The sequence below is a fragment of the Falco rusticolus genome, chromosome 2, assembly GCF_015220075.1.
Source record: "Falco rusticolus isolate bFalRus1 chromosome 2, bFalRus1.pri, whole genome shotgun sequence".
Classification (NCBI taxonomy): Eukaryota; Metazoa; Chordata; class Aves; order Falconiformes; family Falconidae; genus Falco; species Falco rusticolus.
Window position 1 is genome coordinate 108,547,696 of NC_051188.1, and position 25,047 is coordinate 108,572,742.

Sequence of the window (25,047 nt, forward strand, 5' to 3'; positions counted from 1 at the left end):
AGTTATGAATAAATATATTGGATTTATTATTTTAAAAAGGACTGGTAGAGATTTGAATCCAAACTGCCAGCTCTACTTACGTCCACTGAGAGTGATCTGTTGAATGTCTGCAGCCCAGGCTCCTGGATGCCCAGAAATCCCAGGTAAATTCCCAGACAACAGCTCTGTGCTGGCTGCACTGTACATTGGGATGGATGCTGATGTTCAGGCCCTGCACAATGCAGGATTAAACTGCTCATGCTCAGCAAATTCAGTTACACACTGGATTTACTGCTTGGCATCTGCCAGTGCTGACATTTCTGTTTAATTTTTTGAAAAAGTATTGAAAAATCTTAGCTCAGTGGCCTAAGATATCTGCTTAGAAAAGAACAAGAAGAAAATTTTGAAATCTTAACAAAATATTAGTTGCGCTAAACTAGTATAGTGCTGTCTTGTTTATAGTATAGCCCTGTGACCTGCTATTAAAAAAAAAAACAACCAAATAAAACACAAAAAACAAAGAACCACCAATACGTATCACAGCCTTTCAGTGGGGTGAGGGAAGCCTCAGGGGGGTTGAAAGCTTTCATGAGTTTCAGTAAAATGGAGTTGATCTCCTGTACCCTGCTGTTGTGGAGGAAAGCATTCTAGCAAACATCTGAGAAAGGAAAATCATGAGCTGTGGTCAGCAGTAAGACCTGCTGGAGGTCCATCACTCCTGCATATGCCAGACCCAAAGGTGTGCCCCAAGAGTGGCTATTCTGATTGCTGAGCCTCAAAATGCTAAGGTGAACCTGCAGAACTACACTGGAAGGATGATGCCTACATTCCTTACTGATTCCTACAACAGAAGTCAAGGGGCACTGGTGGCATTTAAAAAGGAGTTCCAGTTAGCACCTTGGATTGAATAGGTGTTCAAAGGAAGTGCAAAGAGCAGCTATTAAGCAGGTAATAAATTCTGGATAAGACAGGGAGAAAGCAAAGTGCTACCGAATGTGTGATTATGAGCCACATTGTACTAAACTTCCATTTGTTCAGCAGCAGAAGTTTTTCCATCTCTTCTGAGTTGTTTCTAGCAGGTCCATCTGTTGCTAAGTAAGAAAGAAAGCCCCAATGAACAGAATAAAATTGTAAAAATCAAACATGAACCAACTGTTGGCTGAGCATTGTTTAGTGCCCCATGCTTTCTCCCCCAGAAGCTCACCTCTTTGTATGAATGTGGCAGCACAGCCAGGCATGTGGAAGTCTTCAGAGAGAAACTGAACATGTTCCTCACCTACATCTGGAATTGTTCAGAAAAGGAGGAGCAGAGCTACAGAGGTCCTCCTCAAGGGAGAGTTTAATTCAATTTGCCTTAATTGAAGCTGCACAAGCAAACTACAGAATGTTTCCAGTTCTCCTGGTCTCAGAGAAATCCCACAGCATGCACTGGTTATATGAGCTATTGTATTTTATATATTCCTTATTCTAAATATAGGGAAGTATAATGCATAGTTTAACAATACATTTTCCTTGGTGGAAAATCTGGTTTAAGTAGTACTATTCTCTCCTGGCCACTTACTTCCTCCACTTGTAATAGCTTGTCATTCTCTCAGTTGCTTGTGGATCCACGCTGTGAACTGGGTCAGTAGAGTGATATGGGTTAAAAATCCTCCAAGCAGGATAATTTTTTTTTCTTTTCTTTCTTCCCCCACCCCCCCACCCCCCTTAATTGGAATGGAAGAAAATGTTTGTACTACTTGGCCTAAAATCTATCCCAGGTGAATACTGTGGCAGGCTAAAAATTCCCTCCATCCAATCCTGTCTAGTCTAATAATCTAATCTGCCTGTTTCAATATTATACTTTGTCTATCATATGGTGCTTGAATACTTTATCTTGTCAGTACATCCCCTTGTTTTCTAATGCAATTGAAGAATGACAGTAACTATATAAATGTACAGGAATTAGATCTTTTGTGGGAGCTAGAGATACAGGTACTATGTGGTTAGTTAAACTCTGTGCTAAGGAGTGAAACAAATTACTTACGTGTGCCAGGAGGTTCCTGTTTAAAATAAAATCTATTTCAATATTTAGTTATTAAATATGCCTGAGCTGGAATGGACTCTTTTTTTTACACTAGTAGTTTATATACAAAAAACAAAAGGAAGATGAAAGATTGTAAAAATTATTTCATATTCTAACTGTGGGAATAACAAAGGTCTTTCAGACACTTAAAAGGAACGTGACCCCTTCATCCAAAAGGCTGCTCCAGCTATTAAGTAACACACTGTTAAAGGCTGTTTTACAGGCGTGTCTCAGATTGTTTCTTCTCTATAGTCTGGAATAAGCAAGTATTTGAGTTGTTCTGTTTGACAGTTTTCTCTTATTTTAAAGCCATCAGCAGATCCGTAGTTCACCCTGGTTTTCTCTTGTACTGAACTGCCAGAGGAATATTCAGCACCGAGGGTTTAGAAGGATGTGTGACGTGGGGGATTTATTTTATTCTAGTTTTATGGTACAGTTCATTTTTCTATTACGCAAAATTTGTTGTACATGAAATAGCACTTTGGGAAAGTGGTATTAGAAAAAATAGTTTGTTTCATCTTTACCACAATTCAAAATGTTATGCTAGTGTATTTTCAACAGTATGTCTGGGAGCTGGTGTAACCACTCAGCTGAAGGTCATTTTGAGTCTCAGGCACAGCATAGTGTGACTGGAGGGTGGAGCTGGACTTCCAGGTTCGAGTCTCCCTCTGGGTGCTGAAGCTCCTCTTTCAAAATTGTTGCTTCAGGCTGTTACGGTTGGTCTTTGCTCCTGCTTCTTTAATTTTTTTCTTTCCTCTTGCACAATGTAGTGAATAATAATGAGAGCAATGTGAATTCTTATATTATTCTTCTCTTTTGAAAATGAGTGTGAGAGTTATATTTCATATTGCATGGAAGTAATTCCTTATGCTATTTGAGCAGATCAAAACTACAAAAGAATTCCTGCAAATTACACTAGTTTCATCTTTGTTTTGCATAAAGTCACAAATCTGTGGCTTTCTTCTCATATTTAGACTATAGAAAACTACTCTTTTATTCAGTTGTTTGTGGATTTTTTCCTAGCTGGTAGCATGTTGACGGAACACAAATGACTCTGTCCTGAAGATTTAATACAAGGTCTACATATCATGTTGTTCCTTTAGTTCTTTAAAGCTCTGGAAACTTAAATTAATTATGCACAATAATGTGATGATAAGTGACAGATAAATTATTTGTAGTGTTCAAGATAATCCAGAAAAAAATGTCATCTAGCACTTGTTAGATTGTTAATAGCTGTTAAATCTGAATGGAGCTTTTTATGTAGGAAATGTCCGATGATGAAACTTCATAAGAACCCAACACTTGAACACTGCAAGAAAAAAAAATTTCTTACCGTCCTCAGAGATGGTAAAATTGGAGTTTTAAACAGCAATGTCTTTGGACTGTCTTTGCTTTTTTGATTTATTGTAGAGTATTAACATAATATTGAATTAAGATGATATGAAATCGTAAGTGGTGGAGGAGTTGTAGAGTTGTAGGGGGTGGGGTTTTGATTTAAATTCTTGGAGAGGGGTTCCAAATATAGCTGGAATGGTGAGTACACATACCTGGTGACTTGTAGCCTTCTGCCATCCCACTACCTAGATACACAGTTCTTCTTTCACGTGGCATTTATTTTTCACTAGCTTCAAATGACTGGGCATGTCTCAGTGACAGTCACGCAAACATGTTTTATGCATTTCCAATCTCAAAATATTGGGACAAATTCTAAAAATGGAAACAGTTAAGCCCTTCAGAAGGTTAACGATTAAAGAAGGCACACTGAGGTCAGGGTCCAGGAGGATATGATGCTGCCGAGCCTGGGTGCAATGATGTGCCTGTTCATGGGACAGAGGACATGAGACCAGCCAAGCTGGTAGAGCAGGCCTGTTTAAATGGCATCTGGCAAGCACCCCAAAACGGCCTATTGACACGAGGACAGTTTGCAGGATGGGAAGTGAGGTATTCAAGAAGCAGCAGGCGGCTCCCACTGGTTCTGCATACCAGCTGTGGATGCATCTCAGGCTTCATGTCTGATGAAGTGTGGCTGCGCAGTCCCCTTGCAATAGAGTTATGAAAGCTTATCAAGAAATATGTGCCTTGCTATGCCTGCTGAAATATCTTGTTTTCAATCCTGACTTCTGAAGGCAGAAATACAAAAGCCCTGACAAAAAAAATGATCCTGCTCACAAAAACCTGAATAGATGAGTTTTATCTTATAATTAACAGATAAAGCTTGATAGAGACCAGGGTTAGGAACAGAGGGCGGGGGGGGGTGTGGAAGGAAGAGAATTCCTATGTTGGGCAACAGCCTATTTTGTTTGATGCTTTGCCTAATGTGGCTAAAGTATAGCAGTAATGTGTCAGTAACCCCCTGCCAAGATGGGAAAGCATCCCAGCTGTTGTGTATGTGTTGTGCATGTGTACACAAGAAGTTTATTAGAGGCTATTCACACTTCAGTGGAGCTCAGAGATTGCAGTCTGTATTATATTGATTAAATGAAGCATATAACATTCTATATTTCTCATACAAGAAATATTCATTCATTTGTATTCGTTTTCATGATTCTCATCTGTTCTTTCTCCTTTGTTTTACTGAGGGCACATGTACATTTTAGGTGTTTTGGCTGGGCTTGACCTGGAAGCCCAGGGGACTGAAGCAGCTAAAGTGGTGGCTGGAGAACCAGCTTTAGTTTGAAAACAGAAAAAATACAATTGCTCAACACTGTGTCAGACTCTAGGTAGCATTCGTTAGGTTGAGCACAGTGCTGCAAGTACCTAGTAGCGCTACTTCTGTACTCACAACAGTAAACCTGCATGCTATTATACTGTGGTTTCTGCACTTAGTAATTAAATCTGTACTTTCTGGGGAATCTCTGCTGTACTCTGCATGTGCATTGGAGTTTCTGTGTGCTCTTCCAAAGCACTCAAAAAGCTCCCACCTGAATTTCATTCATATATCTCTGACGGTAACATTTGAGTTTTTTTGGATGCCATTGCTTTTGAAAATTGGTTATATATTTCTAATTCCTTTAAGTTTGGGGTGGTTTGGTGGGGGTTTTTTTTGGCTTTTGTTTGTTTGGTTTGGGTGTTTGTTGTGGGGGGTGTGTGTGGGGGTGTGTGTGTAATTTTGCTTATTAAAACCTAAGAGTGTCTGTACTGCAGGAGAGCAAAGGTCTATCCAGCCTGGTCTATCCTTTTTCTGATAGCAGCCTTCAAGGGATTCTGTATTATTGCCTTTTTAACCAAACACAGTCCTCCGTATTGCATTGTTGGGAGAGAAACATAGTCAGTGTGATTTGAAGACTTCTCTAGTGCTTTTGGTGAAACTAGTCCCATATTCTTGCTGCAAAGAAGACACGCTGACATACAAGCAACAGTGGAAGTGCAGTAGTTCAGTTGTGATATGGTGATTTTTGAAGTCGTCCTTGGTTCCATATCTGATATTCACATTAGTTGGGAAAAAAAATAAATTACTTGCCCATGATTTTCTGAATATGTAGTCCATTAAATGTGAAGACCACGTAAAAGCTAACGTCAGACTTGAATTTAAAGGGTCATTAAATAACTGCCCTTGTAAACCGCTAAATGTCTGATCCTTGTTAAATTGTATGACTTACAACAGATCATGCATATTTTTCAAAGTTTGTTGTATGCAATTGTGACACCAGTTCTTCTAGAAAGTCTCTGAACTTTTAAGCAAGCAATAGGGCTTTTAGTTTCAATGAAATAAAACTCTTGGTAATGTGTCTCTTGTTAGCATTAGCAATCTGTGCAGTGCATTCATCAAGAGTGATTATGTTTTAAAGTATGAGAAAAAAGAAATCTGCTCTATATCCTAGAGAAAATTTTTCAACATATTAAGTTGTATAGCTTTAGATTTCTGAAATTACTTAAATGTGGTCCTAAGGATATTTGCAGTCATAAAGAATACTTGGTTATGCTTATTGCTTCCCTTTGCCTTTCTCAACTGTCAAAACACAGTGATGCTTTTGAAGATTTACAGCAGATGGGTAATGAGATTGCTGACTGTTAGCTGCAACATTCAGAATTTGTTGGTGGAAGGAGGCGGGAGTTTAAAAAAGAGAGAAGGCTATTGAGGCTTCATTGCAATGAAGACAGGTGATAGAACTTTATTTTCAATCAGGAAGCTTAAACATAAATATGTTATGTTCCAAATTAGAAAAATCTCTAATCTTCATGCTATCTAGTAGTGAAATAAAATCTTTCATAAAAAATTACAGAGATGTCAGATTGCATTCAAGTGATCACAATAAATCACAAGAAAGGAAGGACATTATAAAATTTTTCAGTAAGTGTATTCAGGCTGTAGTGTGTATGTTTAATTCAGCACAAATAGCAGCCTTTAAAAAATCAGAAACAAATCATAAGCTCATGTGTGCACTAACTTTCACTTTTGTACCTGTGTAATTGTGTAAAAGGGAAAATAGGTCAACAGTGCCCTTAATTGGGTTAACTGTCGAAGAAAGTTTTCAAGGTCTGATCTTGCAGTGTGCGCTGTAAATAAGGAAGGAGAAAGCCTATCTTCTTTCCTGACCTTAGTGGAGCCAGCTAGCTGGGGTACACCTCAGACTGAAATTTAGAGGTGTGAAAAAAATCCATCTGTCTCCAACTGACTCTTTTGGGAATCTACTTACTTGTCAGTGTCAATTCATGCACCTGATTTCTAAGACCGAAATTGTTTGTTCACCTGGTTTAATAGATTCTGTTGTTTAGAAGCAAGGGTCTCCACTTTCATGTTTAGACATTAATGCTCATCACAAAGTCCAAATTCTGTAAATGTCTATATCCTTATACATGAGCTGTTAGAAGTTTTAGAAAGTGTGTCAGAATGGAGTGGTTTTTCACATTTTGGTCTTTGCCGAGGCCTGATAATAAAGAGCAAGCTACCTTTAACTGTAAGTACTGAGTAGCTTACTGAGTTCAGAAACACATGAAATACTGAGTGAGAAAAAGGGATGAATCCAAAGAAAGTTGCTGAATCTGCAAGAAGAAGATACTCTTTCTTTTGTTTCTTGATGCAGTTATCTCCCTGCTGCTCACTTCCTCACTTTGATTTCTAGGGACCCTACTAATCAAACATTGTTGCAGCTGCTGGACTCTTTGAAAATATCCTAACGCCTCTGAAAATGCATCTTGTGGGTTTGGGGCCTTATTTTAAGGTAAAATCAGAACATTTTGAGTCATGGTAAATCAGCTAGCATTCATCTCTCCTAGGCAATATCTGTATCAGGAGATAGGTGAAGGATGGGAAAAAGAATGGGAGTAAAAAAAGTTGTAGTTCCTTATCATCTTCTTTTTAACAAGATGGCAACTTTTCCCAGGCATAAACATGCCAAAGGGAGCTCAGAAACTGCCTGGGAGCCTTGCCTAGAACTATTGCCTAGGTTGTGGTTTAATAAAAAATTTCCTTACAGAATGTGAAAGAGGCAGTTGCTGAAACAAAGGGGTAGGGTGGCATCCTCCTCAGAAAAAGTGTATTGTCATTATTATTCATGAGGAAGTTTGTCTGTGACCCCTTGTTATTTTTCAGTGACCCCGTTTCAGCAGGTAGTGCTGGCTTGCTCAGGGACCATTTCAGCAGATCATACACATTAGCCAAGTTCTAAAACACCCCCCTGCACCATACGCTGTCTAAAGTATAATAATCCTTTAATCTGCCCACTGCATGACATCTGGGCAGTTATTTGACATAATAATTCATGTTTATTGAGTGTATCAGTATGTATCAGAGGAGAGAAGCACCAAAGCAGTAGTGGAGAGATGAGGATTTAGGAAAATGCCTGTGGGGCAGTGCTTTGGACCAGGGGAGACCTACCTGCACGTGGCAGGTCACCAACCTACCACCGATGTGGCTGCATAAAATCTTTATATAATAATATTATCCTGAGATAAACACAATACAAAATAGGAGGGGGAACATAAACTACCAGGACCCAAGTTACAGAAGCACATTAATATTTACTCAATATCCCTTTATACCCTCTAGTCAGCACAACAGATGTAGCTGTGTTTTAAGACATTATCATGCATTGAAAAAGGCAAAAAGATAGTCTTTCCCTCCCTTCCGTTCCCAGTAATCTCAGATGTTCACCGTGTGTGCTGGGGGGAGGAGGTGGAGAGCTGAGCGCTGGTGGGAGAAGAATGCAATTATCCCAAAGCCTCCTGACGGGCATCCACTTCTTCCTTCCAGCTTAGCTGCTCTGACCATAGCTGTGGCTCATGGGACATGGACCAGATTGAAAAAGTGGAAGCAGACAGATGGTATTTTTAATCATCATGTAATGTAAATCCTATAAAAATGTTTTCTTTCTAAGGGCTTGAAAGCTGTTGTAGTGGAAAGAAGGATTAAGGCATGGATATCTAGCCTAGAATAATTTTAACCCCACCACCTTCCCTCCTACCCCGTAAACGTCGTGGCTTTATCTCTGCTTCCTTTAAACAAATTGCTGGAGCCTCAGTTGAGGAAATTAATTCGGTTTCCATGTAATTCCCTGAGTTTATGAGCACCAGTCTGACTGAGGCCTGGATTTGGGCCTAAGCTGGCAGGTGCTGGGAAGCGGTTGCCTTGGTAGCAGGGCTCCTTTCTTCTGCTTCCTCCCCTGCTCCAGCAGGTGCGAGGCCTGCCGGCGGTTATCTCGGCGCTGCCGGGGCTGGATGTGCTTGCTTTCCGTGATTACACTCGCGGGTACCTGTAAATGGCCGTACAGGACTTTGCATGCCTTAAAGACCGATGTGGCAGCTCACAGACATCTATCTTGTTTGAGCAGCATCAGCTTGTTCGAGCGACAAAGAGACCGATCAAACTTTAATTGTCTGCAGCACTGTTGTAGGCTGTGTGCAGGATTTAGCCGTCCTTTTCAGATCCTTGGTCCCCCGGTACCTACATCGACAGCAAGGTTAACCATCTGGAAGATTTTGCCCTTCCAGAGGCTTTGCCTCTCGAAACATGAGGATGTTTGCTCTGCTGTTGGGCTGGCAGAGCGGAGCAGCTAAGGCAAAGTAAGAACATGGGATGAGGAAGAGGAGCCTGATGTTTCACCACTTGCGATGAATATTTTAAATTTTGCTAGTATTTGTGCCATGCCAAGAGGGCCCTGAGAGGCTGGCTTCTCAAGTGGACAAAAGCCTCTTGCCAGTGTGTGGACAGAGCTATCTGCTCAGGCACACCGTTAGTTATTTGGAAGTACCCAGCAATTGTGGATAATTGGCTGAGGAATATTCTGCAGCTCTCGACCATTTTTCTCTTTTCACAGATGATTGTGCCATTAGATATGGTGAATGCACTAAGCTGTGCTGCGACTTTTCCATTTACTGTGCTAATAAGTGTGAACTCAACTTCCAGTGACATTCCTTTCTTCTGTGGCTTTCTGTGCCCATGGAGTGGGACAGACGAGCTTGCCAGCTCCTGCCCTGGTCCTCCTCCACACGCGCCTACCTCTTCCCGCTTCTCTCTGGGGGTGATGTTTTGGATGTGCTGGGGTGGCTGTACCTATCAGATTAATATCTCTGCTTTGTCATTGTTGTATATTGCATTAAAAGTGCTGAATCACAGGAATGCAGTCTCTGCTCTTAACCTTGTTTTTCTCTTTGCTTTTATTCTTACTAATTTTTCTTTCCTGTACTTGGTTTTTGTTTCTCTCTCCGTAATTTACAGTGCTACTTCTCCCCTTCTCTGGATTGTTTTCTCTCTTTAATTTATATTCCACACATGTTTCTCTTATCTTTGGTTTTTTGTCCACGCTTTATTTTTCTCCCTATTTCATTTTTCTCCAACCATGGTTTTTGTTTTTTTTTTCTCCAAAACAGAATGCTTTAGATGGAAATGGTTAGATATATCTATTCAAGATTCACATATGTGCTGAGGTATACAGCAAGATTAAGTAAACCCTGTAGCATCAATTTTGTCTTCCATTCAAGCCAGATTTGCAGTAAGACTTGGGTAAAGGAATGTGATAAAATCAAATCACCTCTTAGCCTCATATTCTGAGGCTGATTTGAACCTTACACAGTTGCTGGGATGATTCAAAGAAAGTTAATGTAATTTACTGCGTATCACCCCAAGAAACTGTATTTGTCAGCTTCATATAGCCTTGTGAAACGTTCAAGGAAAATGCTTTCCTTAATATTGCTGTCAGGAGTTAGGAGTCAGGAGTATAAAGTCATTATGTTGTAGGATCTGCTGATTTTCTGGGGATTTTCCACTAATGCATTTGCACTGAAGATCTGTAATTGTACAAAGGATCAAGACAATAAAAAATAATATTTATTTTATGTGTAATAATAATGGAAAAAGTTGACATTTATCCATTTGCCAGTTATATGAAAGACGGTATAACATTGCCTGAAAGTATTTTTTCTTCCTATGTATCATAGCGATCACAGAGACACATAAAGATGCTTCCCAAAATATGTAATATTGTAAGACTTTTTTTTCTGGTCTTTCCCTGAAATTGCTGTGGTATTAGCTTTCTTGGCTTTGCAAAATGTTGTAATGCCAAATAGTCAGCAGTCCATGATCTTCAGCTTACTGTTTCTATGTTGTGCTTTGCATAATTTATTTCTTCCATTTGATCTTGAAGATCTAAAAATTCCATTTCTGTCAATTTGATTATTGTGAATCAAAAGCGTATGAGAGATTTGTATTAATGAGAAATACTTCGGGGCTGAGATTTTTGTTAAGTTATTTTTTAGAAAAGAGTTGTCAATTGGGTGTGTCACTTAAGAAGCTATGGGTTCTTGCCAGGGCTGCTTTGTTGCCAACTGTGTCCTGTCACTTTTATTTTATTATTCAAGAGCAAGACCTAAATAATCAGTCTTTTTTTTTCTTTTCTTTTTTTTTTTTTTTTTGTTAGAAAAGGAATTAACTTCCAATTAACTCCCTCCTTCCTCTGGGATCTACCTGTATATCCCAAACTGGGGAACACCAAAAGTTCCCTCATATGTCATTCTGAGTGCCACATATATACAGCCCACTCACCTCAGCCCATTCAGAAACCAATTCTTGTATGTATTAATCATATTTTCTTCTGGCTTATTACAGAAGAGAAAAATATTCAGTTCCAAATGTTAAAACGGGGCACATTTTATTAACATTGAAAGCAGTAAATTATCTCTGCTTATGAAATGAGACTGAGCAATTTCTGCTGAACTCTTCCTGACTTGCCCCTTCATGAGGATACAGTGTTTTCTAATTTCTCAGAGGGCCTTGGTTCCATTAAGGGCGAGAACTGTTTTAAAGCTGTAATGAAAGCCATACGTAGCTGAAATTCAAGGAGGGGAAATGCCCTAAATTCTATTTCAGTAGCTCGTCTAGAGCTATTTTCAATTTTATGTTTATAAGAATGTCAATTAACCTAGAGACTAGGACACACATAGAAGAATAATGATGAAGTGGATGTCATTTTAACACACTGAAGCCAGCTAGTTGGACTTAATCCTTCTTTACAGAAGCTTGATTTACATATGAAGCTGGCCTGTGTTGCCTAATTTAGTTCTCAGTTTGGTGATTTAAATGCTCTTTCAATGTCATGGGACAGCACTGGTCAAAGTTGCAGAAATATTAAAACTAAAAAAATAAAAGGAAGAAATAAACATGCTGGAACCACACTACAATCAGTTTGATTTCTCTGACACCTTTCATAACTGGTGATCACTTTGGCATATACTTGGTAATAACAATAATAACAGTAATAATAACAATACCCTTAATCAAGTTGCAACTGCAATTCGGTATCAGTTGTGTCACTTTACCTAGCTTATGCTGAAGTTGAAGATCCAGGCTAGCCAGATGTTCAGCATGTTGATTTTTGTTATGAACACAACATCAGACCTGCAGTGTTACTTTTGCAAGGATGGGAAGCAACCTTGTCAAGGTTAAAAAGTGTAATGGGTGCTACAGGTCTTTCTAACTTAAATGCAGAGCCATGTTCTTATTGAGAAAAAACAAGGGGAAAAAAAACATGTATGTGAAATCTGCCTCCACTGAACAAAAGGTCACGCCTTAGGCAACTTCTTTTATGAGTTCTTTCATAGTAAATATAAGAGGCAAAGTCATCACCTAATAATGGTTGAGACATTTTTGTTTGATTGTTTAATACTGTATGTATCTGCATGTAATTTTTCCCCCCGCACCTACAATGTGATCACTTCTAGTAATTTATTTCTTCTTTCCCTCATTTTTTTGCAATAGTGCTACGGGATGACTTCCGCCAAAACCCTACAGATGTTGTGGTGGCAGCTGGAGAGCCTGCCATATTGGAGTGCCAGCCACCTCGTGGACACCCTGAGCCTACCATCTACTGGAAGAAAGATAAAGTCCGTATTGATGACAAGGAAGAGCGGATCAGTGTGAGTGCAACCGAGATGGCTGCCTATAGACATAGGGCCTGCATCGAAGCTCCACAGCTGCGTGCAGCAGAACTTTACAGCTTTATAGCCTTTCCCACAGAGACTCATCATTACTCTTGGCAGTTTGCCCTTCTGACCTTTCCCAAATGAGGGGGGAGGTTGATTATTCCTTCTGGTTTGGGTCTCCAACTTGAACTTCCTGAGGCTTGGTTTGTATAACCAGTGTAACAGAGGTCCCATTAGAGCTGTAGATTTGGTTGTGTAAGGTGGTCTGTTAGAAGGGGGACTCAGTGGATGTCTTTGACCGGTTTGGCCTTACCTTTTCTAGATCTCAGTTCACAGAAATGAGATCTCAGTTCAGTGAAGGGAGAATATCAGACCTTTTATCAAAGAGGTGTTTTAAGATACAGTCATATCTATGAGGTACACAAATACTCCATGTGAAAAAAACCCAACAGCTTAGGATGATACTGTAGTGTTGTATTTAGTGTAGTAATTGGGATGTGTGTTCTACATGAAGACTGAAGTTATGTTCTAAAGAGTGGTTGTTCCTGAGTAGGAGTACATTTTGAGTAAATGAGTAATGCTGGTTGAATTCTGTGACAGTTTGTTCCTTGTACTGAAGGAAAAAGGGTTCAGCAGAAATACCTAAGTTATTAGAACTATGTCATAGTATTTGCAAGTAAATGGGATAAATATGGGTGCAGACACGTATTTAATTCCTAATTTTTAAATGCCTAGCTTTTCACTATTAATATTCCTTCAATGAAGTTTTATGTTGTATGTAACGATATGTGACTCATTCAGTGCTGACATTCAGTATGGAAGTACTATCAGGAAGCTTGTTTGTGGCTTCGGATGCCTAAGGAAGTATTTCAAGCTAAACTATAAGTAGTTGCTATTTGTGGGCCAGGCTGTCTCTGCTAGGTTCTGCTTGAGTAGAAGGAAAAATGCCAGGGAACTGGTTATCATTCCCTGACTCTCAATTTTCTTTGGCTATATTCCTAGCTTAGTCTGAAGCACGCTATTGTCTAACTTTTGACACTGTCTGTAACTTCATGAGCTGCAAATTTGTTACTTTATTTCTCTCAACTGCCCTGCTCTTACACACTAATAAGCACCCTTTGTAGCCAAGAAAATGTTAAGTCTTAAGGGAGTCAGGTGAATTCTCAGTTTGGGCTAGATTCAGCCTGTTTGCATCAAGGAAAAGAGAAAATCTGTCTTAATCAGTAAACAAGGAAACTGTTCAGACACCAGTAAAATAAAATAAACTAAATAAAACTAAGTTAAATTGTCTTTTTCTTGAGAGAGATGTTAAGAGTGCTTTATATGTCATCATGCAAGAAATAGAAGCGCTCTGTGTTGCCAAAGAGGCAGAAAGAAATGTCAACTCTGAAATGTAAAGCGTTTAATGAAAACCAAAGAAAAAACTTAAATACAGTTAAAATCGGTAAGTATGATAAAATGTGTTTCTACAACAGCTTAAAGATATTTAAATATATAGGATTATAATTTTGAAGCTATACATATATTTACAAAGTTTTAAATGCCTTAGTTGTGGAACTTGCTGCCGAAGAGGGTAGCTTTTTCTGATATCGTTTTTTATCTGAAGTTAAAAATTTATTCTTTGTTTTGAAACAGATACGTGGTGGGAAGCTGATGATCTCCAACACAAGAAAAAGTGATGCGGGCATGTACACTTGTGTTGGAACAAACATGGTGGGGGAGCGAGACAGCGATCCAGCAGAGCTGACTGTTTTTGGTAAAGCAACTCAACCTTTTTTTGCTTTTCACTACAGATGTAATAGACTGAATTGACCTGGGTGACTCGTCAAAATATGAGACAAAACAAGGTTAACAAAACACCGTAGTACTGCTTAAGATGCAGTTCACAGTTTCTGAAGACGACCAGGTTTCAAAGGCTGCAATTTATAATTATGGAGCTGTGATGGCTCAACATTTTCCTTCTAAGTGCATAGTTTCAGTCTAATTGGAGGTCCTTAGTGGTATGCATACAATCATAGACAGTAATGCAAGATATAATGCTCTCCCTCACCAAATTGCCAAACGTAATTAAGCTACTTCTAATACAGTTGACAATGACTGCCTAACAGAGATTTGGACCAGCTTTGCCTATTTAGATAATTCCTTATTCCTGTGGGGTTGTGAAATCAAACCTTTGTAGGAGAGCACGAAAGAGCTCAATTCATCAGTTAAAAGTCATTGGAAAAAATCCCAAGATCAACTTCTTAAATATATAGAGATACTTTTTTTCACTTCTTTTTAAAGGGCATGAAACAGTCTTTCATCCTGTAAGCCAGGGCATCATTTAAGTTCTTGATGCTGCTGAATGGGTCAAAATGAATGTTTCCTGTGTGAAACAGCTTCCAGACCTGGTAGGCAAGACAAGAAGTGTTAGGAACATTTCCCCTATGGTTAGGGTCTAGAGCAAGAGTAGAGTAATACTGAACCTAGAGCTGGATCCATCCTACTAACAACTGAATAAGAAGCAAAACTGCAAAATCCTGCTGTGCTACATCCTGCAGCCATGACATTTGTATTACCATTTAGCTATGGTTTAGTAGGGATTAGTTGAGACATCTTGAGCAAACAAAAGAAAATCAATAAGGAAAAAAACCCTCACTGCTAAAGAAAAAACATATATGCATATAAAAAGAGAGTGTTAAATGTTCCCTCCTGCTACACCTCTTTGATGTCCTTGATACAGTACCAAAATTCCGAACAAAACTGCTTGTAGTTCCAGTAAGACTTTTCATAGAAATCCTCACACCCTTTCTGAAGCAAATGCTCCTAATTTTTTCACTTTCTGTCTAATATGATGCACTGGAAAACCCAGTCACACATATTACTATCTGTATTTGCATGTATGTCCACTTGACAAAAAGCATATTATGGGATTTACAAAAGGCATAGAAAAGTTTCTGCTAGACGAGATCCATGAGTGACTAAGGATTTGCTGCTTTCCAGCATTACGAGACTGTGAAGACTTCCACTCCACTTAGTTTGTTGCGGATTCATGGAAGCATATGACCTTTAAAGACAGAACAAGTACACCTTGCAAAAAAATGGCAGAAAGGATCTCTATTAAATTATGTCCTTTGCAGCCAATCTGTTGAAGTTGTGCCTTTATACAGATGTAAAAGAGACATGACATATCTTCTTCATCAGTTTAAGTACTGATAATCCCTGATAATACTCCCTGTGGATAGCAAGCAGATTGCAGTTCTAAACTACAAAGCCTTAAGAAATCCTTAAGAAAATAATTTGTTAAAAAGCATTGAACTGTAGGAATAAAAACTGAAATATGCATGTAATTTCATATCCTGCAGAGCTATGAAACGTATTAGGTTTGTCTTGATATGTAAAATAATACATAGCCAATTACAATATTCTGGTTTTTTTTCCAGGATTTAATCATAACAATCAACTCATAAAATATAATCTAAGTCAATGTTGTGAATACTGAACAAAATCAGCAATAGACGAAATCAGATATTTTAATTCTTCGTAATTGTGTTAGACTAACTAAAGAAAAATGTATTTAAAATTATTTCCTATCTGGGTATTTTGCTGTCTAAAATTCCCCTTCTATCTACATGTTCCCTTCCTATTGTCCTTTTCATGGTACAAGAATAACACGCCAGAAGCAGGTGCTCAGGTTATGGTCTGCTGTTTGACAATACGATTCAACTATCCTGTGCCCACTCCTGGCTGCCCCTGGCCCTGAAGCTCTGTGTTTGGTGTACTGGGCTCACTGTACAGATGTGTCCAGGTCTCTGCTCCATACAAAAGGAGATGGCTTGGCTTACCCTTTCACCGGCAGAATAGTTAGTTGTGTTCCATTCCTGAACTCCAAGCAGGAGCTCATGTGCAGGAGGGCGCAAACACACAATGCACTGGAGAGCATTATCCATGATGTTTCCAGGAAGCAATGGATCTCCTGGACAGTCCAATCAGTCTAAGCATACACAGTAAATCAAATAAGTCCAGAAACTCTGGGAAATATCACATTGGTTGTGCATGTTCAGGTTGACTTTACTGAACACAGGCAAAACCATATAAGTCCACAGCCTTCCTCTAATATGACTCACAGGTTTGAGGAACATGGGAGTACTGCAAATGTTGAGGAAAATATGCTAAATATATCAAAATATGTGTATGTTATTAATAGGCCCAACTTGAACTGTTTTGAACATATTTGAAAATGGACTTTATAATTAAAATGAAGATATCTTAGCTAAGAGACTTAGAGAATTTAATAAAGTGGCTGGCAAGCCTACAGCTGATGCTGACTCTGGAGAAGACTGTGTATTAATTATCTGATTATTAATGTCTCTATTCCTTTTCCAAATAACAAACTCCCAAACCTTTTCCATAGCATGAAGGGGGCCTTAGTAAACATGCTACTCCATAGAAAAAGGAACTGTTTCATACTAGTTCTCAAACCTTTCCAGGAATCAGCCACTTGTTACTTTTGGCTTTGCAATTCTTTTTTGTAATACCTGAAGTTAATTTCAGTGTGTGACTGACTCATGACAGACCTCTGGCTCCCTGTACAGTAAATTTGGCTTGAGGCATTGCCTCTGGAAAAACTGAGTCAATGTGGTGGTAACTTGTGGCCCTAGAGGAATAGCATGGAAATCTAGCCTAAAAGATTACACCTTTCCTGAGTTCAAAAACAATAAAATAAAATAAGCAATAAGAACCTTGGGAAGAAGAGGAGAAAATTAACATTTTCCATGTGCAGAATGTATCCACTTGGCTGGGCACCTATTCAATAACCTTTGCTGAGAGATAGTTATGGATAATACATGTAGAACTTTCACAAAACAAGTAATTATTTTTTTTCAACTCTGCATCAGAAACCTAGTTTTCAACATTTAAGCACTGCTAACAGTGTACTGTTAGTGTCGGTGCAGATTGCATTTCTTTTGTTCCCAAGTCATGATTCTTCTACTAGCAGAAAATTGCCAAACTTTCACAGTAAGATATTGTAAAGCAAATAGGTCGTATAAGCAGTGCTTCCCAGCATTATTCTCGTGTTTTGAGTAGTGGCAATGATGCATTACAGTTTTTTAGCCTTCTCTTCCAAGCACTACTGCTAGTTTTTGCCTTTATGAAACTCCAAGGTGTAATCTTGGAGTAAAGCAAGAAGACAAGGTCGGTTCACAGAGTCTTAAATTGGCTTTTAAAGGAAATTGATAACTAATCCATCAATCCTAACATTCTTAAAAAAAGGCAGCACGGTACTTTATTATTATGGACAGACTATTCTAAAGGCCAAAATCAGAAGTGTAAGTGGTATAAATTAGGCTTTGCTTGTGTTTGGGTTCATAGCCTTTGGATGAACAGAATTAAAGAAAGATGCAAACCAGAAAAAGTTTCATTCCAATTTGTAAGAAATCTTGGTTTGTAAATATATAATACAGAAGCAGTAATTAAATAAAGTAAGAATTAGTTTTGAAATTAACCTTTTACTATTTTGCCATACAACTGCACTGTTCTCTGATAAGTTTTCAAGTTGTTTTAACTATTTCAGACTCCTTTTATTTTTTTTCCTTTGGACTTAAAATGGTATGTTTGAAGAGAATGTACAAAGGTATATCTTGTATATTGATTCTGAAGCTCAGTGAAATCAATGAAAGCCTTAGTATATCAACTTCAAGAGGCTGGCATCAAGCAGTGGAAAAAGTTATATTTAGAAAAGCCTCAAAAGAGTATAAAGCATAACTAAGAAGAGTACAAAAATGTCTTAAAGGATATGTCAATTCAGACATATTAAAGATTGTTTTGGATTAATCTTTGATTTTAGCTTTGGTACCTGAACCTTTTTTCAGCTAATAAGGTCCTGTGGGAAGAAGAGGTATTTTTGTCTGATGCTTGAAGAAGTATTTGTGTTTGATGTTCTCTAGACATTGTCAGGCTGAAAGAGATACCATAGTTCCAGAAAAAGTATGCTATGATGACATGATGTTAGAGGGAAAAAATCTGAAGATCCCATAATGAAGGTGTTGTGCCTCATTTTACTTTGCTGAGCTCTGACTATATGGAAGGCTTTGGCAGAGAGTCTTGTCCCAATTGTGTCCTGGGAATTAGCCCCAGAATCTTTCCCAGCCACATGGAAGATCTACCAAAGCCAGGTATACATTCACAGTTCAAGACAGTGGGTATACATTCATAGTTCAAGGCAGAGAAGTTGTCAGGGTGTATCATAAACTTCAGAGCAAAGCTGTTCTTGTTTTTCTTCAAATCCTTGTATTCGGTGCTTGCGGTGTACTTGTTGCGGTTGTCAAACAGCCAGTTTGGCTTTGCAGTATTTGTTATCCACACATACTGACAAGTTGTGTTAGGATAATGATAATGCTGTGAAAAAGGGTCTGATGTGGTCTCCCAAGTCTTTACGTAATGCTCGGTAAAAACTGAAATTAACATGATTGTAGGTGTATATAAAAGGAAAAAAAAGCCACTAGCAACTGATAAAAATCATTCTACTTTATTTGCCTGTGCCTCTTAACAGTGCTCTGTGCCTTGACTGTGCAAGCTTATTGCATCTGGGGTACTGCTTGGGGTGTAAAAGTTTGCAATATCTACACAAGTGCTTATTTCTCAAATGAAAAATGGAAAAATGCCTAAAAAGAGGCAGTAGAAGAATGTCTTTAAAAATCAAACTATTTGCTTTCGCAGTAGTATTTTCATTTATGTGGCCCGCATAGGTAAATTTAGTGTGATCCTAATATCCTGTCTTCTTCCACATCTTCATTTTTGGCAGAGAGCTTTACTTTATCCAGATCATGTTGCAGTTAATGAAATATCTGTGTTATTGACAGCATTCTGAAGTGAAAATTCCAACCACCTAATGTTTCTTTTTTTTTTTCTTTACATCAGAATGCTAACATGAAAAAAGCTTTTAAACTTTTTGCTATTAAACCCCTCCCCAAAGCCTTTTAATTCGTGCTTTAATACTTCTTTCTAGAACATGAAAACATTAAAAAAAAATATGCCTTCTCTCCAGCAAAGACAGAGAAAACAGTTTTAAATCAGATTGAGCCTCTGCATTATGGGGACCATCAAATCCTTCACTCTAGCAGTTGCCTCAGCAGAGAAAATATATTAAGGTAGTTAGGATCATTTTAATTAGATTGAGGTCCCATGTATGGCTGTCTCAACTTTTTGAGGAACAGAGAAAGGGCAATAATACATCTCAAGGTCATCTCAGTCTCTCTAATAGACTGTGATACTCTAGACCAATTGTTAAATAGTGGAATAATTGAGTTCTGGGGTTAACTTGTGTCAGCACCCAAAGCAAGAAAAGGATTTTCCTATGTTTCTGGTTAGGATCAATCCTGCAGGTTTTCTTGCAGCACATACCTCAAGCACTGCAACAGATTGTAGGTGTGTGTTCAGACTGCATTAACAATCTCCTTTTATAACTGCAAGCAAAGTTTGTTCTGAAGTTATAAAGGTCACCCTACTAATAGCACGACTGGTTGACATGACATATAACCATGACCTATTTTATAGTTCTCTTCAAAGATTTTTAATATTCATCAGAGAAAGCCTGGGAAGTGGGTACTTTATTTACTCAGTGAAAGCTTATAAAAAAGCTATATTAAAAATTTTATATATGTCTATGATTTTAATTTATTACCCTTTCTTGTTGTTTCTCAAATATATTGTGTTCTGAATGCTGTTGACAGAGTAACAATGTTTAATTATACCACAAGGCTTTATTTATGAGCAAACCATTTCAAAAGGAAAAAAATGAAAAGATTCTTTCTCAAATTTAGCTCTGAAACTAAATTTGACCTGGCTGCCTGACGAAACCTTCTTTATTTAGCATGCTTGGGCAGGCAGCTCTCTGTCTCCTGAGAGATTAACATTGTAAGCAAGTTATGCAGGTGACTCAAATCCAGTTAATCTCACATAAAGAATGTTAATTGCATTGGCAATGGCATTCACTCTGATCACTTTATAGCTGCATAATTAGCTATTGGACATATTCAAGGGGTTGTCTGAGTGATACAAGTATAGGAAACAACATGAGACAGAACTTGTTCTTTCCTGATTCACACCGAGCAAAATGCAGGGATGATGGAAAAATGGAGATAGCAGTTACTGCTATTTGCACATCCTTGCTACGTGGAATCTGTATTTACATAGCTATTTATTTTCTAGCAACTTCTTAACTGTTTTGGAAAATACACAGTTTGAGAAGCTGATCTTAAACAAACATGTATGTGTACTCCTAAATTGACTTGATGTGGAATAAAGTGATTTACCTAATGACCTTTGGGCCATTTACTGTCTGGTCAGCTGGGTTCTCCTCAAAATGTGATAGAAATTTATTTTCTTATCTCCTGTATAGAAGCATTTAAAGCCACAAGTAGCAATTTAATAAATATGCATAAGTTCATTTCTTAACTATTTACAGGCAGCTTTTATAAACATGGTCTAAACCAATTTCTATATGCAGACCAAGCCAACATACAGGCACATGCAGAGTTATTAAATTCAGTGGTGGATGAACCAGTGTCTCTAAACCGCCTATGCAGGTGCTGATCTGGATCTACATTTCTTGGTTTAGGATCATCTGTTGAAAACCAAATACCAAAATGTAGAGCGTATTGTGCATGAGCTCAGAGCAGGGTCAGTCTGAGCTCTTCTTAGGAGAGAAGTTTTGAATAAGATAATATTGCAAACTTACAGAAAGTTTCATTAAGTTATTTCCTTCTAGATCCACGTAAGTACAGACAAACCAAGTGCATTGCTTAGCAGTAAACATAACAAGTTATGTTTTTGTTACTTTGTCCAGTTTTAATTGTTTTGTCAAACTAAAAGGCTTTATCCAAATTTTTCCATAACTGATTGGAAAACTGTTTGGTTGTTTGGTTTTTTTTTTTAAATTGCCAAAATAATTCATTCATCTCTAAGAATGTTGAATTTTGATCAGTTGCGATGTGAAAGGGGTAAGTGGAGGGAAACGGGAAAGGTTTTGAAGGAGAGGAATGGAGGAAACTTTTTGTCCTAAGAAATGCAGGTCCCTCATACCGAATAACAGGGACTTAAAATTTGATGTGAAATAGCTGCACCATGCTGGAGATGTAATTTTTTGCTTGTCCAAAGAATTTTCATTAAATTTAGCCAATTATACACCTGTCTAAAAAAAATGAAATAAATATATGAATTCGTACACTAGAGACACCAGGTAGAATGCAGGTCTGAACAGCATTTTCCTGCTACTTCAATGCACTCCTGCTGCTGTCACTCTCCTGGAATGATGATTGGTTACTTCAACCAATTTTTCTTGTGTTAATAGCGTGGATGGGCTGTGTCTGGGTGCCTCAGAGAAAAGAAGCTCCAATTCAAGAGTAGTTCAAACACACAGCGGAGAAGGGTCAGTTTGCTGTGAGGTATGAAGAAGTGAGAGGCATGGATAGTTGGAAGGAAGATCGGACTTGTGAACTTGCTGGGTTCCAGCTGTGTAAAGCAATATCCTGGGCTAGGAGGAGACAAATTGGCTAAGGAAGCAGTCGGCGGCTGGAAAGAGCTGGCACAGTCAGGGGCTGGAACACAGAGGGAGCTGAGGCACTGTCACAAGCTGACAAAGACACACAGGTGAGGGTAGGATCAAACCTAGCTGGGGATTGGGAAGGGTCAGGAGGCTACATGCACAGGGAAGGAAAAATCTGATTAAGCACACTCAGGACAAAGAGCTGTAGTGAATGTTATATATGGCTTGTACACAGATTTGAAACGGGGAGTAAAGACTGAGATTTCAAGCTGTGGAGAGAGACTAGAACTGAATTTACTTGCCACAACACTGCTGCAACCTGCAGGTCCTGGGTAAGACCAGGAATCGGACAAAAGCAATGGCCTGGGAAAAATGGGGAGAAGAATGTCTGCCCCTTAGACATTTTTATCTCTAGCATCTGGAAAAATGGTATAGATTCTTGAGCATGTCTATTCTTCCGCTGACAAAATAGGTTTTCCCCTGCCAATAGGTCCCCCTGCTAGTATCATGGAATTCCTATGTGATGCTATCACTCATTTACATAATTATTAACAGGTGGTTTTGTGTTCCTTATTTTCGGACTTAATATTCTGATTTGTAGAAGTGGTGAACATTTTATCAGCTACAACAATTCAATGGAAGCTGAGCTTTGAACACACAAAATTGATGCTAGTTCTCAAAAAAAAAAAAAATTGGCAGTTTTGTATCTCAGGTTGAGCATCAAAAAATGTAGCAGATTTTTTTTTTACTTTACTTTCTTAATCTCCATTACATCTCAGAGAGGAGCTATGAAAATAAGTCAATTGTTTATGAAGCATTAGTAAAGGTGTAATTGAGGTTATGGGGAAATTAATAATTCTGTCTTTGAAGAGAAGTTTGAGTAGTATATCAGGAGGCCACCCACTAAATGGTACAACTAAAGCAAAATATTAAACACCTGCTCATTAAATGAATACCAACAATCTGGAGATGTTTGGGGAAGTAAAAAAGTATGTGATCATATAATTGCAACCAGTCTCATAAGCCATAAACAGATAGGGAGTGATTAAAGGGCACACAGACAGCCTTAGTTCTGGTACTGAGGTGCTGCATGCTTGATATTGCAACTTTATTAATGTTCTTTCAGTGGTTTTTTTATTATTATTATTATTTGTATATAATAAACATGGATAGCCAATCCATAAACTCAACTCTATAGTTATGAAGACAAACTGCCTGAGGCAGAATCTGTTATTGCTTACATCTGTGTGAATTTTGAATAATTTTTTAATGACATCATACCCTTCAACTTGCTGAGAATGAAACGTGAAACGTAGTATGTAACCAGTTTTAAATGTCTTTATATTAAATTCCTGTCTCAAGTGGAAATACTGCTTCATATAAACCCGGTCTTATAAATGGTTTGACTCTAGAATAAATAATTTATGACAATAAAAGTGTGTTATGACTAGGAGAGGACAACAAAATTTATGCAGTCCAAAGGCAACTTGGAAACTAACCCCAATGACATCCTTTCAAATGAAATTACCGGTACTTTGAGTTTGTACCAGTATAACTGAGATCAGATTGTGGCTCTGCATCTGGAGTTTAAGCAGGCCTGTACGACATTAAGATGATTAATAATATTTGTAGCTGTGCAGGCTAACATAACAAGGGTAAACAGGACTTATTATTCAGACCTTAATTTAGTTTTCTGTGGTGAAGTTAGAAATGAGGATCAGGGAAGCTCTGACCTTTGTACAATAGTCCGCAACGGCCGAGATGCAGAACAGAGTTTACATTTTCTTCTGAAGCATCAAGGTATTGATTATGGCCAGAGGCAGGCTACTTCCACTGGCAGCTCAATATAGAGCAGGCGGCATCTTTTAGATCACACTCTGTGTATGCAGCGGTGCTGAGCCAAAACGTTTGCACAGCCTTGGAGACCTCTCTCTCCGCTCGCGTGGCAGCTGGGCAGCCAGTGCTGGCACAGGCATCCTTCTGGTGGCACTCAGCTCTGGCATGAGGGCTGGATGCAACTGCCCCTGCCTCTCCAGCCTGGCAGTCGTCTTCCGGGCTTTTTATGTACACCATCAGTTCCACTTGTCTGAATTTGTGGAGCTCAGCCTCCTTTCATCATTCCATGAATCGGTAAACAAAAAGATGCTGAAAAGTCAAAAGTGTTCATTTCAACCCTCTGACTCACTAAGGAATTTTAATGTCTCTTTCAAGAACGGCCCACGTTTCTCAGGCGACCGATCAACCAAGTGGTGCTGGAGGAGGAGGCGGTGGATTTCCGATGCCAGGTGCAGGGGGATCCCACACCCACAGTCCGGTGGAAGAAAGATGATGCAGACTTACCGAGAGGGAGGTGAGAGCAACATTCATGTTCCCCACACTTTCAAATTTCAATCGTTGAGTTATGCTGGAATCCCTCCCTACTACTTACAGTTTGTTATTTGACATTGTGGCCAAGGTTTATTTCCCATATTGCTGGTCTTTGGCACCACAACACCCATTCCAGGGCCAGCTGTGGGTTGAATTGTCCAGGTCATGGATTCCCATGGAAAGACGAAGAATGATGCGTAGGTGCTGTGAGCACATGAGTATTCACTGAATTTGCTGAAGAAAGTAAAGATGTATGAGTGATAGTAGCCTTGATAATAATGTGCTGATACCAGAAAGGAGAAAGCATGGCTGGAGAGTTGCCAAGCTGCTCCGTTGCAGTAGCAGGATGAATTAGAAGCAGAGCGCTGTGGTGGGTTTTGCTGGCTCCTTGGCTCATGCCTGTTAAAACCCGGAGAGAAACCTTTCTCCTGAGGAAACAAAAAAATCAAACTAGCAGAACTGGAAAACAAGGTTGAAATCTGGAACAGGCCCCTTGTGTTCAAGAGAGATTTGTTTAGACCAGATCAAACGTAGAAGATTCCAGAGTGAGCAGGGGATGAGAGCCTGTCCTATACAAGGGCATTAAATTAGCTTGGTTCCTTTCAGCTAACAAACAGAACAGAGTTTGGTCCCCACTTTCTGGAACTTTTTCTAGTTTCGATGCTGAATCATAATTAGATTAAAAGATCTTAACACAGAAATAAGTCTAGGAACAGGACTTAGAACCTAGGTCTCCACAACCCAACGAATCCTT

General features: G+C 38.8%; 1 protein-coding gene across 9 annotated transcripts in view; it reads left to right on the forward strand.

Annotated features, from left to right (window-relative positions):
* ROBO2 (roundabout guidance receptor 2) overlaps nucleotides 1-25,047 on the forward strand; it is a 475,917-nt gene that overhangs the window by 312,163 nt on the left and 138,707 nt on the right. For all 9 annotated transcript variants that reach the window (XM_037377879.1, XM_037377880.1, XM_037377883.1 and 6 more), the window contains exons 3-5: nucleotides 12,237-12,394; nucleotides 14,036-14,156; nucleotides 24,138-24,276. In XM_037377879.1, the coding sequence (XP_037233776.1) occupies nucleotides 12,237-12,394; nucleotides 14,036-14,156; nucleotides 24,138-24,276 (418 nt within the window). The remainder of the gene's footprint in view (nucleotides 1-12,236; nucleotides 12,395-14,035; nucleotides 14,157-24,137; nucleotides 24,277-25,047) is intronic.